The sequence below is a fragment of the Seriola aureovittata genome, chromosome 19 (genome assembly GCF_021018895.1).
Source record: "Seriola aureovittata isolate HTS-2021-v1 ecotype China chromosome 19, ASM2101889v1, whole genome shotgun sequence".
NCBI lineage: Eukaryota > Metazoa > Chordata > Actinopteri > Carangiformes > Carangidae > Seriola > Seriola aureovittata.
The window spans coordinates 16,947,501-16,971,468 of NC_079382.1; the positions used below are offsets into that span (position 1 = coordinate 16,947,501).

The following is a 23,968-nucleotide window of genomic DNA, read 5'->3' on the forward strand; positions in this document are numbered from 1 at the left end:
TTACTTTGTGGTGTATATGAAAATTGTATATTATGTTTATGTATGTTAATGTAACTATGTCTAAGTCATGTAGTTCAAGTAGACCTATTGATAAAAAACACTCTCATGTCTGTATGCTAAACATGAAGCTACAACCAACACCTGGTTAGATTAGCATAAAGACTGGAAACAGCAAGTCCAAAGGTAACAAAGATTATTATTAATTAACACATTATATCTTGTTTGTTTGATGAAAATGGCAAATTTATAGGGTTGGGGGATTATGTGCTATTTCCTGACTAGCTGTGTAATTACCAGCAGTGACAGTGGGGCTTGTATTGTTTTCACTTTCTGAGTCTCTGTGTGTGTCATCATGGTAAAATGTGGTCCTGGGAACTATCACAGGGGCAGTTTTGTGCACGGTGTTTATTTGTCTGTGGACAATAATTTTCACAGAGCTTGCGTCACGCCAGAGCAAGATAGAAGCACAAAACTTTACGGGTGTCGTGGTGTGTGATCCAATCACAAGATGGCCTCTAGTTTGTGCAGGAGGGAATTTACTGCAGTGTCAGTCCCTGAAATGTGTAAAAGTAGAAATTGCTCTGAGCGCCATAAAAGATTTAGATTTTTTTCCCTAAATCCCTGAAACAGGATTATCTTCTCGTCAGTAGACAAAGATTATTCACATATACAAAATAATTTGATGTAATTCTCTAAATCTATAACCCTACGTCCCTCCTGTGGTCTGATATATCAACATGCTTAAATGTGCTCCTGTGTGAGTTAGGAGAAGAAGATTAATTTCCTCTTCCTGTCAAACAGGAAACTGTTCAATACATGAGTCGCATGAACAAGTCTATGACTTCCTCTCTGTCAATAAACACACACACACACACCCACACACAGGTTGGCAGACATCATTCAAGCCCCATGGTTATGAGTTTTCATCTCTCTTTCATTTCCATTCTCCAGTTTCATCATTCTCTCGTGCTCTCTCCCCCCCGCTCCTATTCTCTCCTCTCTTTCTTTTCCAGCCTTATTGTTTTTCATCATCTCTCCATCGCTCCCTTGTTCTGTTTCTCATTCAAGCTCATTGCTTTTCTTTCTGTCTCTTTCTCTCTCATATCAACTCTCTCTCGCGCACTCTGTCTTTCTCCCTCAGGCTAGCTGTGTTTATATTTCAGTCGTTTATTTCTACAAATGTCAGACAGTGTTACTGCCCTCCGTCTATTGATCCACAGAGAGAGAAAGAGATGGGGAGAGAGAGAGAGAGAGAGGGAGAAAGGGAGGAAAGGCAGTGACAGGGAACAAAGTAGAAAGAGAGGTACAGAGGGAGGAATGGGAGATATGAGAGAAAAGAAGAGCACCAGCGAGAAAGCAGGAATGAGGTGAGAGAGGGAAAACAAAGCAAGATAAAAATGAGAAAGGTGGAGAGAGCCTCCAGTATTTTAATCACTCTTTCTCTCAGATCACTGAGCAACCACGGACTGACTCAGGCTTTCCCCTCCTTTCTTCTCCAATTCCATCCCCTGCTACATCTCTCCTCTCCTCTCACTGTCTGCTCGGAGTACAAATATCACTCCACCAACTAAAATATAGATACCAAGATAAAAAGAACAACAGTAGATGGGTGGACAGATCGATAGACAATCACACAGGCAGAAAAAGCTGTGTGCACAAGCCCAGTCAACTCAACTAAGTTTCCGGCATTTGTTCTTGCAGGCTCAAGTTCATCATGTTTTAGGTGGACGTACATCACAACATTATAGCTTCATCTGAACATTTCATGTCCATGGCCTACCTGCACATTTGGTCCTGGTAATGAGTGGTGGTCCAGGTTTGCCTGTCCCTCCCTCTCCTGGTCTGGTTAGTAAAACTCTGATCTCATACTCTGTGTCTGGGTCAAGGTGCCATAACTTATAGTTGGGAGAGTTCACAGCGTGAGTCTCCGTCCAGCTGCCTGATGTCATGCGGTATTCAACCTGAAGGGAAGAAAATCAAATATTACATGTTGTAGTTACTTACGTGTTTCAGTGTTAATTAGAAGTCATCTTGAGTATTAATGTAGGTGTCAGATAAAGATTAAAAACATAGCTCGCTTTACCAAGATCAGATATTCTTCATCTTGCTTACTGGCTTTCTTGCCAATAGTTGATGAAAACATTGATACTACTCTTGTTAGCTTTGATTAACATTAATAGTGCAATCAGGGAGAAACACTTAGCCCGGCTGTTGCCAAAATTTTTAAGTAAAATCTGGTTGCCAACACCTGTAATTTCACTGATTAAAATGTTATATTTGATTTGTTTAATCTGTACATGCAGTAACTGTGACAAACCATGCTAGCTGTTTTTAAGATAAGCTAACTGTTTCTTGGCTATAGCTTCATGCTAACTTCCAACAAGAAAGATAAAAGGTGTGTTTCCCAAAATGTGTCACTTAGAAACCATTTTATTTTCCTGCTGTCCAGTAAAAGAATAAAATGAGCTTGTTATCGGCATCAAAGATTTATTTATTTCTTCCTGGTGTGACGCATCATCACGCCACAGTGGCTTCATACTGTGTTGTTACATGTGTACAAATTATTGCTTAAAACCTTTCATTATCTCATACAGAACGTACCTCTTTCAGTATAATAGGTCCATCGCCAAATATGGAGTTGGCATTGAGCTGGATCAGTAGGTACGTAGGGCCGACGCCTAACAGCTGGGGTGGGGCGATGGGGTGCGGAGGCTCTGAGGAGAGAAAACAATGAACAAGATCATAAAAGATGGTTTCAAAGTGCCTCACAAGATGAATGAAACACACTGAAACAAGATCACATTATAACAAAGGAGCTTAGTGGCACAAGGAACAACATACTGTAGTCTCTGTGATACAAAGCCCCATCAGTGGGACAGCTGAATGTGAAATGTGTGACCTCAAACAAATATTTTACACAAGCTACCAGACAATGACAACTATACTATACTATACTATACTATACTATACTATACTATACTATACTACTAGTCATACTATGAAAATGATATACTATGACCCAAATCATTAGGGGGAATCCTGCTGGATTAACTGCACTCACTTGCAATTTTATATAGTTAGCATAATATGGTCATGCAGGGGACCAGAGAGAAAGTGCTATTCTTCTAACACCCACTGTGTTCAGGTTTCAGTAGCTGCTGTTGTCTGGAGTTTTGTTTCAATCCTGTATCTTGTTCTTTACTTCCTTAACAAGGATAATTCAATAATCCATTCTGTTTATACGGGGCTTTTCCAGACACTTCACATAACAAGCTTTATATACAGCTACTTTCATCTAGTATCATCATGGCTACAAGCCATGATGTTTCACGCACCGATACACTCTCCTTTGCTGTGTTGTTGAAGTTTTAATGAACTTAATATTAATGTGAACACGCTTTTTCCAGCTGCTTCACGTCAAAAGCCTTCCACTTTCTAAACGAGACACTGGACAACTTTTATTGAGAAGCAGTCTTGATTATAGTGACCGACAATTTCACATGTTCACACTGTTAAAATAATGGCTTTTTATCATTTACACATAGATTCCTTTTGCATTACGTTACTTACGGCTTAATTCAGATAAGACAAGACATTTATGTGTGCTAGTGTGATATTTTCAGGAAGAGTTGAAGCCTCTGAGGAACCGTGGTGACTTTCAAAAGTAATGAAAGAAGCAGAGTGAGCACAGGTTTATGAGTGTTTGACTTTAAAACTATTTCTGTTAAAATCATAATTGATGACCATCCTGAACAAGAGGTGCACGCGCCCCTGCTTGTCCTCTTGTGAATCTTTGAATAAATTTCCTCATAAATTTCGTAATTTAATGTTATTAGACAGTGAATTCTGATAATGAAGTCCACTGGGGCATAAGCAGAATATGACAAACACTAAGTTAACCTCTTGTGCCACTGATCACAAACTTGAAATTGGCTTTTCTCAGTGCTTTGTGGTTTATTGAATTGATTTTCTTTCTTTACCTGCTGCAACCTTAACTTTAACCTGATGCCATTCAATTCAGATTTGTCGGGTCAGTCTCTCATAGTCAGATTCATGACATGAAATTTACGTAAAAGTGATTAGTGTGCTTATGACCTCGGCCAAGGAGGTTATGTTTTCGACCTTGTCTGTTAGTTGGTTTGTCCTCAGATTACACAAAAAGTACAGCACAAATTTGCACCAAACTTAATGGAGGGAAGGGGCAAGGGGCACAAAAGAACAAATTACATTTTGGTGCAGATGCAGGAATTTTTTATCACTTTCTGAACATTGCAAGATAGGACATTTTTCAACGTTTTTGACAATTTCTCAGGCAATAATGCTTGGATTTTTGTGTAAAAAAAAAAAAAAAAAGAAAAGAAAATCTGACACATTCATAGAGCTGAGACCTATGAGTTTATACGGTTTGGTGCAGATCCAGATAATAATCTGGATCTGGTAGAAGAAAATGTTTGGCTCTGGCAGGGCTATGCCCTCTGCTGAGTGCCATTCTAGTTCAAACATGAGATCAACAGTATATTTAAGTAATGAGGTGCACCTCTGAAAGGGGCTTTGATGAGTAATTGCTTGTTAACTACAATATAAATAGGTCTACATCACCAGTTTTGGACATTTTTTTCTGCATGTTTTTCAGCAGGATCAGGGGCTCTGACCACAGCTGCTCATACTACCATTTGGTGCACTGTATCTCAATGTAAAGTCAATTTCACAAATTTTGGGAAAGTTTTCTCAACCTGATCTCTTTAGCTACACCTTGTTTTTGACTTGCACAGATTTAGCCAGGGGAACAGTAAGGTATCATCACCTTCAGCTGCTTGGATAAGACTGTATTTTATAAATACGGCAGTAAAATATTAAATTGTTTTGACAGAATTTGATTGATTGAGCAATGACATTTGAATTTTTGACATCAAACATTGTATACAGCTACTGCTACATACTGTAGTTTTCATTATGTTCGTGCTTTGAGAATGTGATAAAATAATGTGTGTATATACTTGTACGTAAATGTGATGGATGTGTGATGGTTCAGGGCCAGTCAGTCAGATCAGAGCTAACTGTCACACATCTGTGATTGACAAGCCTAAAGCGCAACACACACAACCTTAAAACACTCAGCATCAAAGGTTCCTCTACTTGACACATACACACACACAGATCAACACATGAATTAATCACATATAATCTCCATACACACACATATACACACACACACACACACACACACACACACACACACACACACACACACACACTGTGTTCTATCTCAACGACAGTAAATCATACAGACTGTATCTCAGACACGTTCTCAAAGACACTGCTAAGAAATGCTGCTATCTGTAAGGAGATAGGGAAAAATGTTTTTTTTTGCAATCCAGCTTCAATCATATCATATCAAAGTGAGTATTATCTAAATTAAATGTGTGTGTGTGTGTGTGTGTGTTACTGTGCATGTTATTCCATTAATAGTTATATTTTGCATTGCTGTCACCTCATTTCCTCTTTATGTGGATGTGAATCTGTGTTTGTTTACATTTCTGTGTGTGTGTGTGTGTATGTTGAATGTGTGGCTGTCAGAGAGGTGCAGGCTGGGAAGTGTCTTTTTTAGCAAAAGATGAAACACTAGTTTGACAGCACATGCGCGTGTGCAAATGCAAACACACACACACACGCACACACACACACACACACACACACACACACACACACACACACACACACACACACACACACACACACATACACACAAGCAGACAGAGTTGAATTCAGATAATGAATGTTGAAGTGGCTTCAGAAAACCAACGACGTCAACAACATGTCAGCTCGCAATGCCATCAAATAAACAAAGTAAACAACTTGATGATTAACAATCAAATAAAAGAAATAAAGCAAAAACTCAATTTATTCAAGCATAAAAGAACAGTGGGCTCGCCTGCTTGAAGCTTGTGTGTTACCTTGAATAGATGTTTGCGTGTTACTTAAAAACCTATTGAAAATCCAAAAGATAAATAATAGACGTAAAAATGAAGCAGTAAAGAATGTAAGTGGGTCATTATGTGACTCCAGAGAAAAAACAAGAGCTGGAACGGGTTCATGCTTTTGATTTCTCTGCTTTTTTTTTTTTTTTTCATCACTTGTCATTTGTACAGTTGACCTAAAAAAAATATAACAAATCATCAATGGTGTTGTTTTTGCGATGGGTTTCTTGTCACCATCTTGTTTATTATTAATCACATGTGAACCCCTCTCATCATTTCACATTTTTTGGGTCAAATTTAAATGATAAAAAGAAAACAAATCAACACTGGGAAAACGTCAAATGTGTGCGTCGTTTCTGACCTGACCCATCTCCTTGATTAATTTGTTTTCACTGTCACTCGCTTTCTTCAGTGATATTAGCATTAATATAAACTCCTGGGGCATCGATAGATGATTAAAGATTTATGATGTAGTTAATAAACAAGACAGAGACAGACAGACCAACAGAAAGGAAGTTGTTGGTGACTGGCGCCCACTAGGCATGTTCTCCTCTGTTGTCCATCGTCAGCAACCTTGTCAATAAAGTTTAGCTTTCACGGACTGCTGCTGACATCACTATGGTACTCACTGGAGGACATCTGACCTCCAGAACTAGAGAGGAGTGTATGAGTGTGCAAGTGTGTGTGTGTGTGTATGTTTCAGTCATATCAACAGCCAACAGTGGTAGTAGGTTTTCTGTAGTTCCATAATGCCTCAAGCTCCACCTGCCACTGTTACTTAGAGTGAGAGAGAGTGTGTGTTTGTGTGTGTGTGTTTGTGTGAATGATTAAATGTAAGAAAAGGACATTTTAGAAGTGGACCAATACAGGTTTAAGACAGTTGTATGAACTCAAGTCAGTTGTGTGCTCTCATAAGCTGTGTGTGTTTGTGTGTATGCAGGTGTGTGACAATAATATTGCAGGAGATTTCTAGGCCATGAGTTGTGTGTAATGCAAGCTGGCATGGTGATGTATTGGTGTGTGTGTGTGTGTGTGTGTGTGTGTGTGTGTGTGTGTGTGTGTGTCTCTGTGTGTGTGTGTGTTATATGAGCTGGCGCGATGATGCACTCTGTCACCGTAGGAACCAGAGGGCAAAGCTTTATTAGAGTTTGTTTCTGATCAAACCACTAGTGACACACACACATAAACACATACACACAGTTAAAGTCCATCTCTTTGTCTCTCACACACAACAATCATACATACAGTGTAGATTTCTATTTGTCTAAAATAAAACTTGTGGGAGCAGAAATCATTGAACTTATCTATCTTGGAGAAACACCTAGCCGAAATACCTACCGAGACAAGTTCTTCAATCAACTATTTTGATAATTGATTAACAGTTATTTGTATTATTATTTGTTATTAAAGTTATTCATTTAAACTGAATAAATAAATAAATAATAGTAATCTGGATGTCTACCTGACTGCTGGTTGGACAAAGCAAGCAATCTGAAGACATCACCTTACTTTCTAAGATAGTGTAATGGATATTTTATTGACAAAATGATTAATCGAGGAAATAGTAGGCTTAGATAATTAATAATAGGCTAATAAAAATAACTGTCAGTTGTAGATCTATTGAATATATTTGGGTTTTAGACTCTTGCTGTGTTGATAAGCCAAAGCGAGCAATTTGAAGACATCATCTTGTGATAAAGTAAACAAATGACTGGCGAATAATTGTGAAAAAAGAATTAACAGGATATTTTCATATTTTTGCTTGTGGGAGAGAGAATAAAATGTCTTCGAGGATGATCTAGGAATCCCATGTCACACCTCTCACGTTCCCATGATGCACCTCTGTCTACAAAATGTGCTTCTTTTCTCTGATCTTGACAGCTCCAGGATACAGGGGGAGAAGATAATCGCACATCTCTGTCATCTACATGTTATAAATATCAATAGACCAGGCCTGTGCGTACCTGCAGCAAGGCAATCTCACATAACCCAGTGGACCACTTTTCAGGCTTTGAAGATGAAACCTGGGTTACTGTCCTACTGCCAAACATTTTTAATGTATACAAGTCATGTTTTGGCACCTCCCTATGATCCGTTCTTCCATTTTCCTTCAGAATCCTACCAGATACACGATTCCTCCACTAGTGTCCCGTCCCGTCCCTCATCTTTCTCCCTCTCTCTTCAATGTATCTATAAATAAATATTACAATTTTCAGAGTAAAAACATTAGCAATGCAGCTTAACTCTGTCCATATTCATGGCCGTCAATGTCCTGCAGGAACCTCAAATCTCCAACACTTTTCAAGAAGTGAAATAAACATATTCCCTGTTTCTTTGATTTCTCTCTAGCTCTCATCTCCCATCTGATATTTCTAATAAATAAACATGAGGCTCCTCTCCTTCCACATTCATACATGCAGCCCTCATTCTTTTATTGTGATATCTTTCTAACAACCAGACTCTGGATCAATATTCATAATCACCAATATCCCTCAGAGCTCCGAAAAGCATCTTTTCATGGATTGTGAAAGTGGCTTTTTTTTTTTTTTTCAAGCTGATGCCTGGCCATGAAACGCACTGTGCTCAATGTGTCTTATTGAACCTGCATCTATTTTCATAAATGTAGATTGGTCCTATTCATGTTTAGACACATGTCTCATGCTGTGCAGATTCCTCATCTCCCTCCTCTTTGCCTTCTCACATTAGAAAAAAAAAAAAGCTCTTCAGAATAAATAAACATTAGCCACTTAATGTATTCATACTAACACGGCAAGGTCCCGCAGAGAAAGTGTGTCTCCAAAACCGCCAGATTTCCTTGACCAAAGAAGAAACAAAGCTATTCATTCCCAGTGTGGGCTGCAACACTAACCCTGGTTGTGTTAGTGTCCTGCTCAAGCGACACCGAGAGTTGAACCCCTAAACCGGACAGTGTAAGAGCTCCATTATCTGAGCCACACTAGCAAATATTCATATTTGTGGTGGAAGCTTCTGCTTTGATTTCTCATTTCTTTCTCCTCTGCCATCTCTTATGCAGAATAATAAACATGACTCTGCTCAGCTGTTTACATATTCAGACATATCCCTGATTCAGATATGGATATTCTTTGGATAATGAGCTGACTATTTACATTTAACTTTTCTTCACCATCTCCTCTTCTCTCTTTGCTCATCCTCCTCTGTCTCCCATTTCTCCCCCCTCCTTTCTGTCACTCCTGTATCATTCTTTCTGAATCTCTTTCGCCTTTACCCTCTCCCTCTCTGCCCTCCTCCTCTGTCTCTCTCTGGGAGATGAATAGAATATGTAAGCTATTGGATGTGAATGAATAAAGCATCCCGTCTCAAACACACATTGGTGACACCTTATTAACCACATGTCAGCTGCACATGACAGCTGGAGCACACACACAATTTCCACTCACACACAGCTTGCACATGTGCACATAGACACCAGTGCAGCTGGGTCATAGCCACACACAACACACACACACACACACACACACACACACACACACAACACACACACACACACACACACACACACACACACACACACACGTACAAAACACAAGGCTGGTGTACACACATCTACATACACACACACAAACTCTCCTCATTAGTGTACATTGTGTTAGTGACTCACATTTTATCAGTCTGACACAGTGAATGTGCGTTTGATTGGAAAGACGTTTCATATTCTAAAAGTCAGACATAATGCAAAGTTATTCATAACACAAAATCTATAACTGGGTCAAAAAAAAACTTTAGTCAACAACAGGTTCACGGAAAGATTCAAATTAACTTTAACCATTGATCACCCTCCCCTGAACAGTGACTGTCCAATATCAGCTTAGCAACCTGTCAAGCTTTGTATTTCTCAACGTATTGAAGTGGTGTAAGAGTGATACTCTGTATACAAAGAGTTTGGAGGGTGGTGTCACTTCTTAGCATCTCCAAAACCAAAAACACAGGAGCAAAACTTAAAGACACCTATTAAACAGTATGTGTATGTGCCCTAACATAATCTGCAAACATTAGCATGTTCAGCTAACTAGTTTACAGTAGTAACCTAGTGTTTACCTCTGAAGCATCAAATTAGCATACCATTAACCTACTACATTGATTTGTGGGGTTATAAATTATGTTCAGTAAAAACCCTGATCATGATAGAATATCCACTACGCAGTTTTTGGGGAAGCTGCTTGTGGATGCTGTTAGTGTTTATCCAGCTCGTTCACTCAACACATAAGCAGGAGGACATGGTCTACGAAGGCACGACCTCTGAAGACAACAGCGACTGTGAACACTGAAGCAAAATGAGACGATCTGGTCTCAAGTGAAACATACTTTTTGAATATTCAAATAATAAAGTATAATTCCAACCTCTGTCTGACTTTACCCGCTGAGTAAACTAAGCAAGCAAAGAGTCTGCCAATTGATTGATCGATGGAAACATAAAAGTCAGCCAGAGATGGTGTTTTAAACCAGTGAAACTTGGTTAATTAGCAACCTAGCTAGAGCTGATAAAAGCAAAATTGACAGTCACTCAACAGAAATAAGAAGCCTGCTTTTGCTAATGGTTAATCTGGCGCTGATATGACTGTAAACTGCATATGTGCTTTGCGAAAACAGAAAAGCTTGACAGGCTCAGTGAACAGTCAGCTGGCTTCCAAAAATACTGAACCACCTTTTTTACTTTCCACTAAAAGCTACCTACGAAAGCAGAGAAAATAATCTCTGAAAAATATTAAATATAAACTCAGAGAAAAAAAACAGGAAAGAACACAAAGTACAGAGTTGACAGCAAATCAATTAGATAACCTTGAAAATATGTTTTTAAATCCTCACCTCTGACGATAAGACCGGCAAAGTTAGACACCCCGGAGCCGCGTTCTGATTGGGTGACGCAGCGGTACAGATCTTGATCCTGATTAGTGACTTCTTTGAGGTGGAAGGAGGCAGCAAATCGTCTGTGGTTGATGTTTTTGGTCTGAGCCACGGGAATATCTTCTCCATTTCTCCTCTGAATCACAGACAGACAAGCGCACAGAGAAGATCAGGTGCTGCAGGGGCTATGCAGAGTTAACTGCCTTGCTCAAGGTCACAAGGCAGCACTGGACCACACACGCCCGCGTGCACACACACACACACACTTACACCCCCTCCCCTACCTCACTGACAGCAGGTTTGAAGGTCATGACTACAATAGAGCCATAATGAAATCAGGAGCTATTAAACTCTTAATCATGTTAGCTGCTAGAATGTGTGGCCTGGAGTCACTCTGTGTGTGTGTCAGTGTGTGTGTGTGTGTCAGTGTGTGTATGTGTGTGTGTGTGGGGACAACACTTTATTATTGGATGTACCAGTCCTGAGGGTGGCACATTTAGTACACTGTTTCATCTCTATGTGTTTGTTTATTTCTACACTATTATACTGGATGCATACAAATATATATATACATTTCTATTTGTTTCTATTTATTTATATCTACTTATTTATTAGGTACATGGCACATCAATCAACATCAGAATGTAAAGGAAATAAAAATCTTCAGTCCTTTCTCAGAATTAAAAGGTGTCATATTAAGTGTCATATTAAAGAGCTAGTTCCCCAAAGTTACAAACATTTTTTTTTTCACCAGGTTCTGAGATATCCGTCTGAGATATCTTATAAAATGGAGGTGAATTTAATTAGTTAGAGCTGCTCAAAGCACTGAAAAAGTACACTTAAAACAACTGTCAACTGTTTTTATAAAGATAATTTATTTGGTAGAAAGTAGTTCAAATGAACTGAAACATTATTTCTTAAATGAGGTGATGCTTCGAATTCTGTGAGCATAACAAACAACAATTTATTTCACTTCAATTTTATTTGGGAGAAGGCAGAAATCTAAGAAAAAACACATATCTCAAAACCGGGGAAAATAAAACCAAAGCTATTCTGTATATATTTCTTAGTGCATAGAAACGTGGTTTTGCATTTGTGTGTGTGTGAATGTGCATCTGTATAGCCATACCTGTAGCCAGAGTTTGTTGTTCGTCGTATCTCGTCCCGTAGCGATACACTGAAATGTGGCATTTTGTCCGGCGTTCACCTCAACGTCCCCAAGACGCAGAAAATGAGGGGATTTATCTATAAGAAATGTGGTCAACAAATGAAGGGAATTAGAGTTTACAGCAAGGTTATGTGTCTCTGAGGTTTAAAATGTTTTCTGTTTCATTTCATTTGCCTATTAAAAGTGGAAATGAGGTGACGGAGCCAGAGGGAGTTAAGGATACAAACAGGTCGGGTTATCACAAACACACTGTATACATTTAAGGACATTTTATAACCCTTGGGAATATGTTCATTATTACCGCGATTAGATTCTACCGGAGTCAGATGAAACCAAACCACCGTGCTGCATTGCCACTGGAAGGTAACATCAGTATCAGATCCAGTATATGTAATTCCCATAGCTTCTGGTTCTTAACTACTAATGTGGAAGAAGGCTTTCAGACCCTGAAGATGCAGTTCAGCTATGACATTTTTATTCTGGGGAGGTGATTGCAATCATAGATAGCAGCTCCTATGGTGAATGAAAAAACACACACACACACACACACACACACACACACTAACTTGCACACACGCATTCATGCAAGCGCGCGCACACACACAAACCTGTGTGTCCAGAAATGCAGCTGTGAGAATGAATGCTTCCACTGTGGAGACTAAGTACTAATTCCTTTTCAAATACTTGCTCCTTCCTATTAGGAGTGCTGCTCCTCTGCCTTTAAAAGACTGGGGCTCTTCTTTTTATATTTCCTCAGATTCCGGGTCGCTTCAGTGACAAAATTAATGTCCAGAAATTTCTTTCAGAGGCATATCGACAACTTCTGACAGAGACTAGAACAGCAGGGATACCGGGACCTCACAAACTGTACAAGGGGACAGTTTATTTCTATGACTTATAATCAATAGAATCTATTAAGAAACAAAATTGTCCTCAAAGATTTCAGTGCTGCTGGTAGACAGATGAGCAGTTGTAATTGCTTCCTTTCAAACATGAGGGCCCTCCAGGAACCCGCCTTATGGCTTTAGATTAACAGACACTTGTGTTAACAGTAACAGTTTGTCGTCACAACTCTTTTTTTGGGGCCTCTAGCAGTAAGGAAACACTTGAGCAAAGGAGAGAAGAAGGCTTGAGACGTAGCGAGAATTTAAAATGGATCGCAGCCCTCATCTCTTTCCTGTCACTATGAGACAAGACAGCTACTGTTCACTGTGTGTGTATGTGTGTGTGCAACTGTGTGTGGGTTAAAGAGAGAGAGAAAGAAAGTGCTGAGTGGTCAAAATCTTCTCTCTCCATGATTGCCCTAATACTGTCTCATTTCCCGCTTCACTCTCTCCTATTCCCCCTTTCTCTCTTTTTCTCCTCCTCACAATCTCTCTCTCTCTCTTTATTTCTCTCATTTTTCTCTACGACTTGTCTTTCTCCTCTCGCTGCATCCCTCCTCTCCTGTGTCACCTTCCCACTTATCTACCCATTCAACTGCAACAGAAACCATCCCAGGTACAGTCTAATTAGTGGCCAAAGCTATCAGCGTCTACTCAGCGAACTAGGACTAATTGCTGGCATGCTAATGACTCACCGCATGGATAGCTGAGCACCTGAATGTCGTCTATGGCGATGAAGCCAGCTTTGCTGTCCGAAACCTCTGCTTCAAATATGACCTGAGAAAAGAGAGAGTGGTTGAATTTGTGTGTTGTTTTATTTGTTTACATTTGTATTTGAAAAATATATCTTTACAAGTAACACTCCTCGGTTACACTGTAAAAGGAACAGTCTGAGTAGTGAGCACATACAAAGTGTACAAAAACAAAAAATGCAACAACAGCAAAAACATTGGAAATGCCAGAGGAAACTGAAATAACATAACCTGCAAATGCTCTGCAGGCAAATCACAAACCCTCTACGGCACTGTTACCACATCATAAACTGCATAAACTGATTTTAGAACTAAGCAAGACACTTGCCAATTAAATTTGCTGTCAAAGTGATGGATCCAATCCGAATTGTCGCATAATACACTGACGGCCACCAGTGATATGCATAACACTAGTTAAATACAAAGCTGCCATCCTGACTGCAGCTGGATTTATACATTCTGGCCAAAAACTCAGGAAGGATAAAAGAAATGCTTCCTGTTGGATCATAGTAATCTGCTTTGGCACACATAAAATGTCCACCAAAGAAATGATAAGTAGTGAATAAGATTAAGTAATGAAACCCAATGTGGTAGGGTAGAAAATGAAGGGTTAGAGCTTATCTATTTGTTTTTCATTCCCTTTCCATCCCTCTACTTCCTTTTTTACTTATTTTTCTACACCTGCTTCTTTTCTTATTGCGACCACATTGTGCCTCCATGAGAACTGCACCATCGTCCATATTATAGCTGCTGAGAAATTAATTTAAATCTCAGAAATTTAACTTGGTCAGTCCACTGTAACCACTGGTAAACATCACCTCCTAAACATTGGCATGTTAGCATTTTAATTGTGAGCATGTTAGCTCAAAGCACTGCAGTGTTTCAGTGCAGTGTAACAGAGCCGCTAGCATGGCTGTGGACTCATGAACTGGTATGAACAAACGCAACTCAGCAGAATCCCTTTGTCTGTATTTCAATAGACAAGAAAGAGGGAATAACGAGTTGTTTTTTGATCAAATAAATAGAAAGAGGAAAATAGCAAAATGTGGAACGGATGTTCAGATTAAGGCCCTTAGTTGTGATTTAATAATTCATTGTGGTTGTTTTTATTGCAAAATCTCTAAATCCTGTATTTCTAGTAGAGTGTTCGTTTTGCATTCAACAGGTGCCTCCATTTACCACCATCTCAGTTCATCAACTCATGTTCTGAATAGAGACGGTTCTCTCCACTATCCTCATCTATCTCATCTATCTCATCTTCCCTCTGTCCTCCTTGTCCACATGTTAGCCCTCCTACTCCCTCCACTTGTCATCATCCCTCTTCCTAAACATTTCCCTCTCCCCTAATTTCTCTCTTTCTGCCTCTCTTTTGCCGCCTCTGTTTTCTAACAGCGTTTACTCAGAGAGGAGCACAGTAATGAACAGGGGAAGGGGAGGGAGGAGAGGAGGTCGCTATCAAAAAGAGAGACAGAGGCAGAAAGAGAGCGAGGGGGTGAGCAGTTGTTGTCATTCATCACCTGTAAAAGGAAATCTGCCGTGAACTGTTTACCCATAGCTTATCATCCCCTGCTTGTCACACTCTGCCCCTCTCTGTCTCCCTCCCCTACCAATCTATCTCGTCTCTCTTTCCTATCATCTTTCACTCATAGCTCACTGTGGAGCACAGCAGAGAGACATCAGTTGACTTTTAATACCTTCATTTCTGTCTGTCTGAAGACCGGCTTGCCTGCCTGTCTCTCTGCCTCCACAGTCTGCTGATCGCCACTTGTTATGATGCCCATGTTTTTTTTGGTAGCAGTAACATGACCTAATAATCTCTTCCCTTTTATCTGCACAAGGAGGCTACATGTGCAAATGTATGAAATTATTTCAAAAATGTACTTTTCGCATTTAATTCGGTATAAATACCCAGAGGAGTTTTAAGTCATGTCTCGAGTCAGCTGAAACAAGTCCAAGCCAAGTCTCATGTCGTGTCAAATCGAGCCTCAAATGCTGAAGGGCATGTCCAAGACACAAGTCTAACATGTCCAAGTAACAAGTTACTATTATAATGAAATGGCATTTGAATGTTTTCTCATCAAAGCTTTGGTAATAGTGGTTTTCTTTACATGCTGCTAAGACCAAGTCTATTCAATGCATAGGTCTAATAGTAACATTTTCAAAATAAAAAAACAGCACTAGTGTGGCATGCAGCTGTCACTATTGTTGAAAGACTTCATCAGCTAAAAACTTGAGATTTAAATTTAAGTTCTTGTTGCTTTTGTTTTGTTTTCAAATCTCAAGCCAAATCTTCAAAGTTTCACAGCAGTCAAATCAGAGACCCAAGTTTCATTTTTGTGACTTTTCGAGTCAAGTGTGCAGCTCTGTTAATGATGATGCATTTCTGAGAGTGCGTTTTGAATGATTTCCTCAAAGTCCGGGACAATAGAAACCTGGATGCTCATTTTGCTGTTTGCTCTCTGAATCTACTCATTAGCCACTTGAATTCAGCAACTCGTGGATCTGATGTCGGTCACCTGAGAGGAGATAATATGTCGTTCATGAAGGTGTCAAACACTCGCTGACTCACTGGTCTCATCAGTGGGAGGCAGCATTACTGATAGCTTGTGTTTACAAGTTCGCACATGGGCAGAGCAGCTCTGAAACGCTGAAGGCTGAGGACTGACATATCATCAGTCTGCAGTAGGGTTGGGTTATAGCAAACATCCTCTTATCAGCCAATCACATATATCACTTTGATGTATGCATGTATGGGCACAGAATCAAAAATGTTTAAGCCTGCAGGGAGGGGACGTTTTTCATTTCATGTTATAGTCTGAATCCTAAGATATGTCAGCTGGGTCCAAGCACCTGCCGTCTCTAAACATGTACTTGTATGACCCAAAGGTTATATATGTTAAACAGGGAAAAACACAGCAGGGGGATTTATAATAGATATGTAAAACAAAAACAATCTTTCTAGTAACACAAATTCTGAAATTCATGCCAGTAATATGTTTAAATGTCTTGTTTTGACTGACAAACAGTCCCAAGATATTACATTTAATATCATATATGACAAAGATAAAGAAATCCTCACATTTGAGTTGCAGGAACCAGCACATTTTTGGCACATTTCAACCAATAATTATCAAAGAGTTGCCAAAAATGAGCAGTTTGATTGACTAATCATTTAATAGACTAATCATGTCAGCTCTAATTAAGTAAAAATTTGGTTGGTTAACTGCATTGAGGTCTAGTGACAGTCAAGAAACTCTCATCAGTCTGATGTTGTCTTAATGTGCAGAGAAAGAGAAGATCAAGGCAAAAACCTAATTAGAAGGTCTAAGGTCTACCTGAGTAGTGCTGCATGGGTGTGTGTGCATTTATGTGATCATCTATTCTTGTATGAGGGTGTGTGTGTGTGTTGTGTGTGTGTGTGTGTGTGTGTGTGTGTGTGTGTGTGTGTGTGTTTGTGTGTGTACTTAATCTTGTGGACATGTGCCTAGCCTTCCCCTGGTGGAACCAGTCTCATTACAACTCAAGCTAAAGTGCTAACACAGAAACATGTTCCAACATGAAAAAAAAAATTGCTTCATAACCTCAAATCCAATAACCTGTTTCATAGCCTGAAAAACCTACATAAGCCTCAGCAAACCAGGATGATTATGTTCAATTAAAACATGTTGACACACGAGTTTCACGCTGGTGATCTCCTCCCATAGTCACTGAGGGGGACTGGGCTCCAGATGGGCCATTTGGAGGATGCTTTCACACTTTGCCTTACAGTAATATTATATGTTCCCCGGGCTGTGTTTTAACATGATCAGTGTGTGTGTATGCCTGCGAGGACATTCACAGACAAGCTCACATTTGTCAACACCAGGCAACAAACAAACACGCACACACACACACACACACACACACATACATACACACACACAGAGATCATGTTGACTGACATGAATTAAGAAAGAAGAAGAAGAAGAAGAAGAAGAAGAAGAGACAAACACACATGTTCAGTATAATGTAATCATCTGCTGCTCCTACTTCTGTGAACCTTATAATGTTCATTTTAAACAGATTTTTATTAAAAACACATACAGGACAGAAAAACATTGACAACCATGTTTGTATCCGGCATTGTGACGCTCACCCGTGCAAACAAACACACATACACATAAACACACACCCGCCTCGTTTTCCTCAGTGTGTTTCTAGCCTAATCGTCACCTCCTGAGCCTCAGTCAACACAAATAAATCAGCCGCCTGCCTCACAGCATGTGCATGTGTTTGTATTTGTGTGTGCATTGTGTCTGTGTAGTCACATGTACAAAAAAAAAATAAAGGAAATAAAGATATATGCACATAATGAAGGAATCATGTATGAACACGGCTGTTGTTATGCTGGTTGTTATGTAGCGAGTTACCTGATATTCATTAGGCCAAAAAGTGGAGACGGCCAGTTCAGCTCTCAGCCAGTCTTTACCTGAATGACAACAAAATCGAAGTCAATGGAATAAAATCACAATAGTGTCAGAATAAGATATGAATGAGTGGTAGTCTTTACCGGTGTAGGAGGTCACGTTCCATATGGGGTTGGCTAAAGGACCCTTGTTAACCTACCACAAAACACAAATAAAATATCTTGGTCATAAAATATTTCACACAAAATTGAACATGGTAACACAGCTGTTCACTGTATTTAGTAGTCTACTGAGAAAGGTTGCCTGAAATGTATTAAATTCCACAACAACAGCAATAATAATACATAATAATACATAATTAGACTCTGTAAGCCAGTGTTTTTGCTTCTGTCGGAGGTCAGGGTCCGTTACAGTGCAGACCCTCTGGGCTCGGCGCACAGTGTCTTCTTCAAGGGCACTTTAGCAGGGAAGATGTTTGTAGAAATGTGAGTGTGACCTTAAGTGATCACGTTTATGAGCAGTCAGAACCAGTAAATGGTAAAACCAGTAAAAGTGCAATCTTCTGTTAACCTTTACAAGCAAATGTGTTTTCTAACAATTTCCACAAATTGCAAGAAAATGTTAGAGGAGGAGAAGAGGATTAGAAGTCACGAGTCTTCTGGGAGGGAATTAAGTTTGATTCATTGCATCAGTATGACACATGTGTCCACTCTGATTCATTTCTCCATGAGGCTTGTTTGCTGCTTTAAAAATCAATATTTTACTGTAAAATTGACTTTCAATGCTAAGTTAAGCATTCATACACAAAGTCTTGGTTAAGTCAAAGCAGTTTGCAACATCTATCACACTGTAGCTGGATTGTTTGCGGCTATGTTTCATAAAATCCAGACCACATTTCCCATAAACCCTGTTTTGTTTTGTTCTAACTAAAGAGGCTCTTCCCCATCTGCCAGACACACAGAAAGCTTTAACTCTGCACTTCCACTCTTGTGGAGATAAAACAAACTTTTGTTTTGAAATTGTCCCATGAAATCAAACCCTGCCTTACACAATGTAAATGTGTAAGTCACAATGTAAATTGTGTGAGGCAGCGGCTGGTTAGTAGACTTACATTTGGTCTTGTTTAATGTTAATATGTCCATGTGTCACAAGGGAAGGGCAGTTTTTCTGCTGGAAATGTTAAACCATAAAAATTGAACCAGTGTGATCAGGCTCAGTCCATTAAGACAAATAAACCCTTGTATTTCTATTGTATTCTACTGTGTTGATGCTCAATACCTTCACCAGGACATTAAGGGTGCCGGGGCTGGAGCCGTCAGGGCTGGTGAGGAGATAGTTGAAGTCGATACAGTGGGTGTCGTTTTCCTTCATGACTGGCAGCTGAAATCTGGCCTTTTCGCCAACATCATACTGAGAGACGTCCACATACATGTAGGAACCTTGACACAGAGACAAAGACAAGGAGAAGGTCACCAAAGATAAAAAAATAAAAGCAACATCACAACATCTAGACCTTCTCTATTTGGAAAGTGCCTTGAGATAACTTACGTTGTGAATTGCCGCTATAAAAATAAAATTTTAATTGATTTGACTTGAAATTGAGGTGGATCTGGTTCACGTTGTTTCGTGAATCTGACATGAATCACGACCCATTAATTCCCCCCATTCTTTTCAGGCAGCTGTTTGTGCTCTTACACCACATACCGGCTGCAATTCGCGGCTTGAACAGACTAGCAATGGTGCCCTCTGAGGAGGTTGTTAGTGTAAAGACGCAGCGAGTATTGGGACTGGACTTGTCAAAGAGTAGGCTGTGTGCCCACGGCTTGCGACAGATAGCTGCATCAGTTCTGTGAAGTAAAGTGAAGTGAGTGAATCAAAGTATAAAAAGGCTATATATTATATCGTTTTGAAACTACTCTAAAGATTTCCCCGTGTTTTTCTGGTTTTCCCTAATAGTACTTCCATGTAGTTCCTATTTATTATTAACTCCTCCTTTTAAGTGGTTAAGACTGCTTGTCAGTTAAGTTGGTTTAAACCCTTGTCTTTTTTGTGGAGGAAAGGAACAACTATTGCTTACTGCATGCTCTGTTTTTGCAAATTTGGTAAATATTATTTTTTATTGCACATCGGTTTTGGTGTTATTGCACAATCTTGTGATACTTGTCACTTTAACTGTACTTTAACTTTTCACTGTACATTGTGTGGTGTGCATGTGACAAATAACAAACTTATAATCACCACTTATCCCTCACTGTATCTTTCTGATTGTTTGGCTCCATTAAATTTCATATGCATGCCTGTGTGTGTTGCCTCTGGTATATGCCAGAGGATATGACAGTAACCAAACTGGGAATCACCATCTCACTACTGTCAGTACTGGGACCGATAACCACCCAGTGTCTTCATTTATGATTTAGTGCAGGACTGAAGACCTTTAATCGTCGTTCTCTTCTACACCTTCCCACCTGGTTTGACCTTCCCTCTTTAACAAACTCACTTTTAAGCAGTGAGTTTCTAGTGATGGAAACCAAAATCCTTTATTCTTTCCTTTTATGTTTGCATGTTTTTACTCCACTCTGTTTAATTTCTTTTGGGCTTACCATATAAAGAAACAGAGAAGAGAAGAGAAGAGAAGAGAAGAGAAGAGAAGAGAAGAGAAGAGAAAAACAACTTCTTTCTTCTTTTATAGTTTTAATTTCATGCGTTTATGAAACCATACAATTTTCTTTCTTCTATACTTTTTTCTTCCAGCTCATCTTTATTCCCTCTCTCCTGGAAATTGTGCAGTTTCCAGGTTATAATGATGCGAGCTAATGTGTGAGCGTGAAGGTAGAGAGATACACATCAACAAAATCAAAATTAGCGAAGCTTGATTGAAATCATGTGAAGTGGTCAGCTTGAAGCCAAAATGGCATGGTGTGTGTACACCAGTCCATGCTGTTTGGGCAGGCTCCTTTCACCACATTCAGATTTTTCCACAGCGTGCAATATATGATTACCTGCAACTACCCGGCAGTGTGACATGATTAGTTGCATTTTTCACAGCTATCCTCAGGGCAATGTTTTTATGCTTTACTTATTTTGTTTGCATTATGTTCCTCCTGTCTCTGCTGAATTCAAATATAATATCTGTTAGTTTTGTTGTGCTAACACGGTGGGACAATGATGAAATTTTTCATTCCCCATATAACACTGAGTACTGTACCTTATACATACAGTAGTTGAGTGCAGGAAATGGAGCTCAACGTAACACATAATCTGGCTGTGCTGACAGGACAGTCAGTCAGCCCATCCAGATGTTCTCGTAATCAGCTCAGACCTCAACCAGATGTTGTTCCAATGAAATATGATGAAATGTGATATTTTCCTGCCTGATGTTTTTAATCTCACAATCTCACATTAGCTCATGACAAACTGAAAGGAGGTAGCCATGATCATGTTTAACTCTATTTGTAGAATAGAAGTGAAAGGAACTTTAGCTGAAAAAATACACTGATTAATCACTTATGATTTCTCAAGCACAAATGCTAAACATATGCTGGTTACAGCTTCTCAAATGTGCGGATTTGCTGCTTTTCCGTTTCATATAAATATATATGTAAATTAAATATTTTGAGTTTCAGATTGTTGGTCTGACAAAACAAGCAACATGAAGGTGTCACACCTTGGCCTCTGAGAAACTGTGAGGGGAATTTTTTCAGTATTTTCTGATTATTTATAGGCTGCGCATTTAGCCCTAAACAGAAAAAAATAGAAAATAGAACAGAACAGAGTCACAAATTATTAAATAGAACAGAATCTACTGAAATAGAAGAGAGAGAGGAATGGAATAGGACAGGATGAAATACAATCAAACAGAATGAAACTGAATAGAATTAAAAATCAATATAGTAAAATATAATACAACACAAAATCTGTGCCCTGGAAAAACAAACACAGCGCTTCATCCTAACTGGTTAATTCTATTTGCAAATTACACCATACACAATATGCACTATACAATAGGCTGTAGGACAATGGTGATTATCAGTTATTGTTTAGCTAATCTACTGTGAGGAAAGACTTTTCTCTGCAGAATAGAACAAAACATAACAGGCTTTAAACTGGTGCACACAATCATATGTGCATAGACACACACACAAACACACACACACAACACACACACACACACACACACACACACACACACACACACACACACACACACACACACACCAGCCTTTCACTACCAAACACTGTATCCTAGTTATTGGTTTGGCGCTTCTCCTCTCCTCTCTGTCTTTACCACCCGACCCCCACCTTAACACACACACACACACACACACACACACACACACACACAGCCATTGCCTGCCTGCCTGCCTGCCATTGAAGTATTATAATAATCCTACTTCCTGGTTCTGAAAGACCCAAAATGACTTAGGTCCAAACAGGACTATAGCCAAACAAGATGAGGCCAGAACAATTCTCTCTCTCTCTCTCTCTCTCTCTCTCTCTCTCTGTCTCTCTCTCTCTCACTAACACTCTAAATCCATCCAAAATGAACACAAGATGGATGTCACTCCTGTTTCTTCATTTTTGGCACTGATGCTAAGATGGTGACATGAGAAAAGTGTCTTTAAGATGGCTGCCAAGATGGTGTGCCAGCTAAAAATACTCCTAACAGTCAGAGTCCCAGATATGTCATAACACACAACAACATGGAAAAATATCACCTTTAGCACTTGAGCTAATCGTAACACTGCATGCTGCAAAATTATACCTACAAATTGATTAGGTACAGGTCAAAATATGTGAATAATATTTGGTAAATATGTTCTGCAAATCATTAAAATGCTTCAATATCAGCCTAGAAGACAGAACAATAACAACGGCTAATCTGAGACATAAATAGCGTTGGAAAATATGAGTAATCAAAGACTGACAGTATGAAACTGATACAAGACGCATGCTAAGAAAACAGACCTTGTGATGCCAAGAACATCTGACACCTGAAGTCTGCCAGTTTCTAAAATGGCTGATGTCTTTGAACTGCCAAAGTCTAAAATGGCCGCTAATAGAATGACGACACAATATAACCATGAGGCTAAAAATACCCCTGTGACAGCCTTAAGACCCAGATATGTCACATAACAACAACAGCAGCGCGGTAGACAGAGGACAGTATTCTTCAGCTAAACAATAACAGCCTGCTAATGGGAGAGTTACAATGTCAGCATGGTGCAAACTAAATTAGGTGTAAAATAGCTACCAACCTCTCGGAGTTAACATCCCGCAACAGAACACTAATAGCAAAAATGTGTAGCTGGTCCAAAAACACAGACACATGGCTCCTCACTGGCATTTTCACTTCAAAAATAATATAAATGCTTAATCGATGAACTAAATTATTTTCTGTTAATCAACTCATTGATTCATCAACAGGTCGTTCCAATTCTCACGCTCTACAAACAAACTTATTTGATTTTTCTATCAGACTGCTCAACAAATAAATCTACAATTAATAACACAGGGTGGAAACATTTAAAATATAATGTAATCCAATACAACTCTTTTGAAGCTGAATGTTCAAGTGTTACAGAGACTGTGTCGGAGAAATTTGATTTAATCATAATTTTTAGGTCACCGTATCCATCATCATTCGATCATTATTAAAACATCCAGTGGACGAGGGACCAGCTCTGCTGCAGTTCTAATGCCTTTTTTCCCCCCTCTTCCCTTATTAGACAGTACACAGTGGAAAACAAGAGGAAAGAGAGGGGGGGGGGGGGGGGGGGGGGGGGGGGGGGCATGGAGAGAATGGCATGCCAAATAGGTTTAGAGTGGTACTGGCTGACAACATCATGAGTCAAGAGTATCTGCTTTAGTCCACAGAGCCAGAGAGCCCCAGCCCATG

General features: G+C 39.4%; 1 protein-coding gene across 10 annotated transcripts in view; it reads right to left on the minus strand.

The window, feature by feature from the left end:
- ptprk (protein tyrosine phosphatase receptor type K) overlaps positions 1-23,968 on the minus strand; it is a 113,386-nt gene that overhangs the window by 40,977 nt on the left and 48,441 nt on the right. For all 10 annotated transcript variants that reach the window (XM_056404807.1, XM_056404806.1, XM_056404804.1 and 7 more), the window contains exons 4-11: positions 19,351-19,511; positions 18,216-18,267; positions 18,076-18,134; positions 13,610-13,691; positions 11,992-12,107; positions 10,824-10,998; positions 2,602-2,714; positions 1,781-1,961 (exon numbers count right to left, since the gene is read on the minus strand). In XM_056404807.1, the coding sequence (XP_056260782.1) occupies positions 1,781-1,961; positions 2,602-2,714; positions 10,824-10,998; positions 11,992-12,107; positions 13,610-13,691; positions 18,076-18,134; positions 18,216-18,267; positions 19,351-19,511 (939 nt within the window). The remainder of the gene's footprint in view (positions 1-1,780; positions 1,962-2,601; positions 2,715-10,823; positions 10,999-11,991; positions 12,108-13,609; positions 13,692-18,075; positions 18,135-18,215; positions 18,268-19,350; positions 19,512-23,968) is intronic.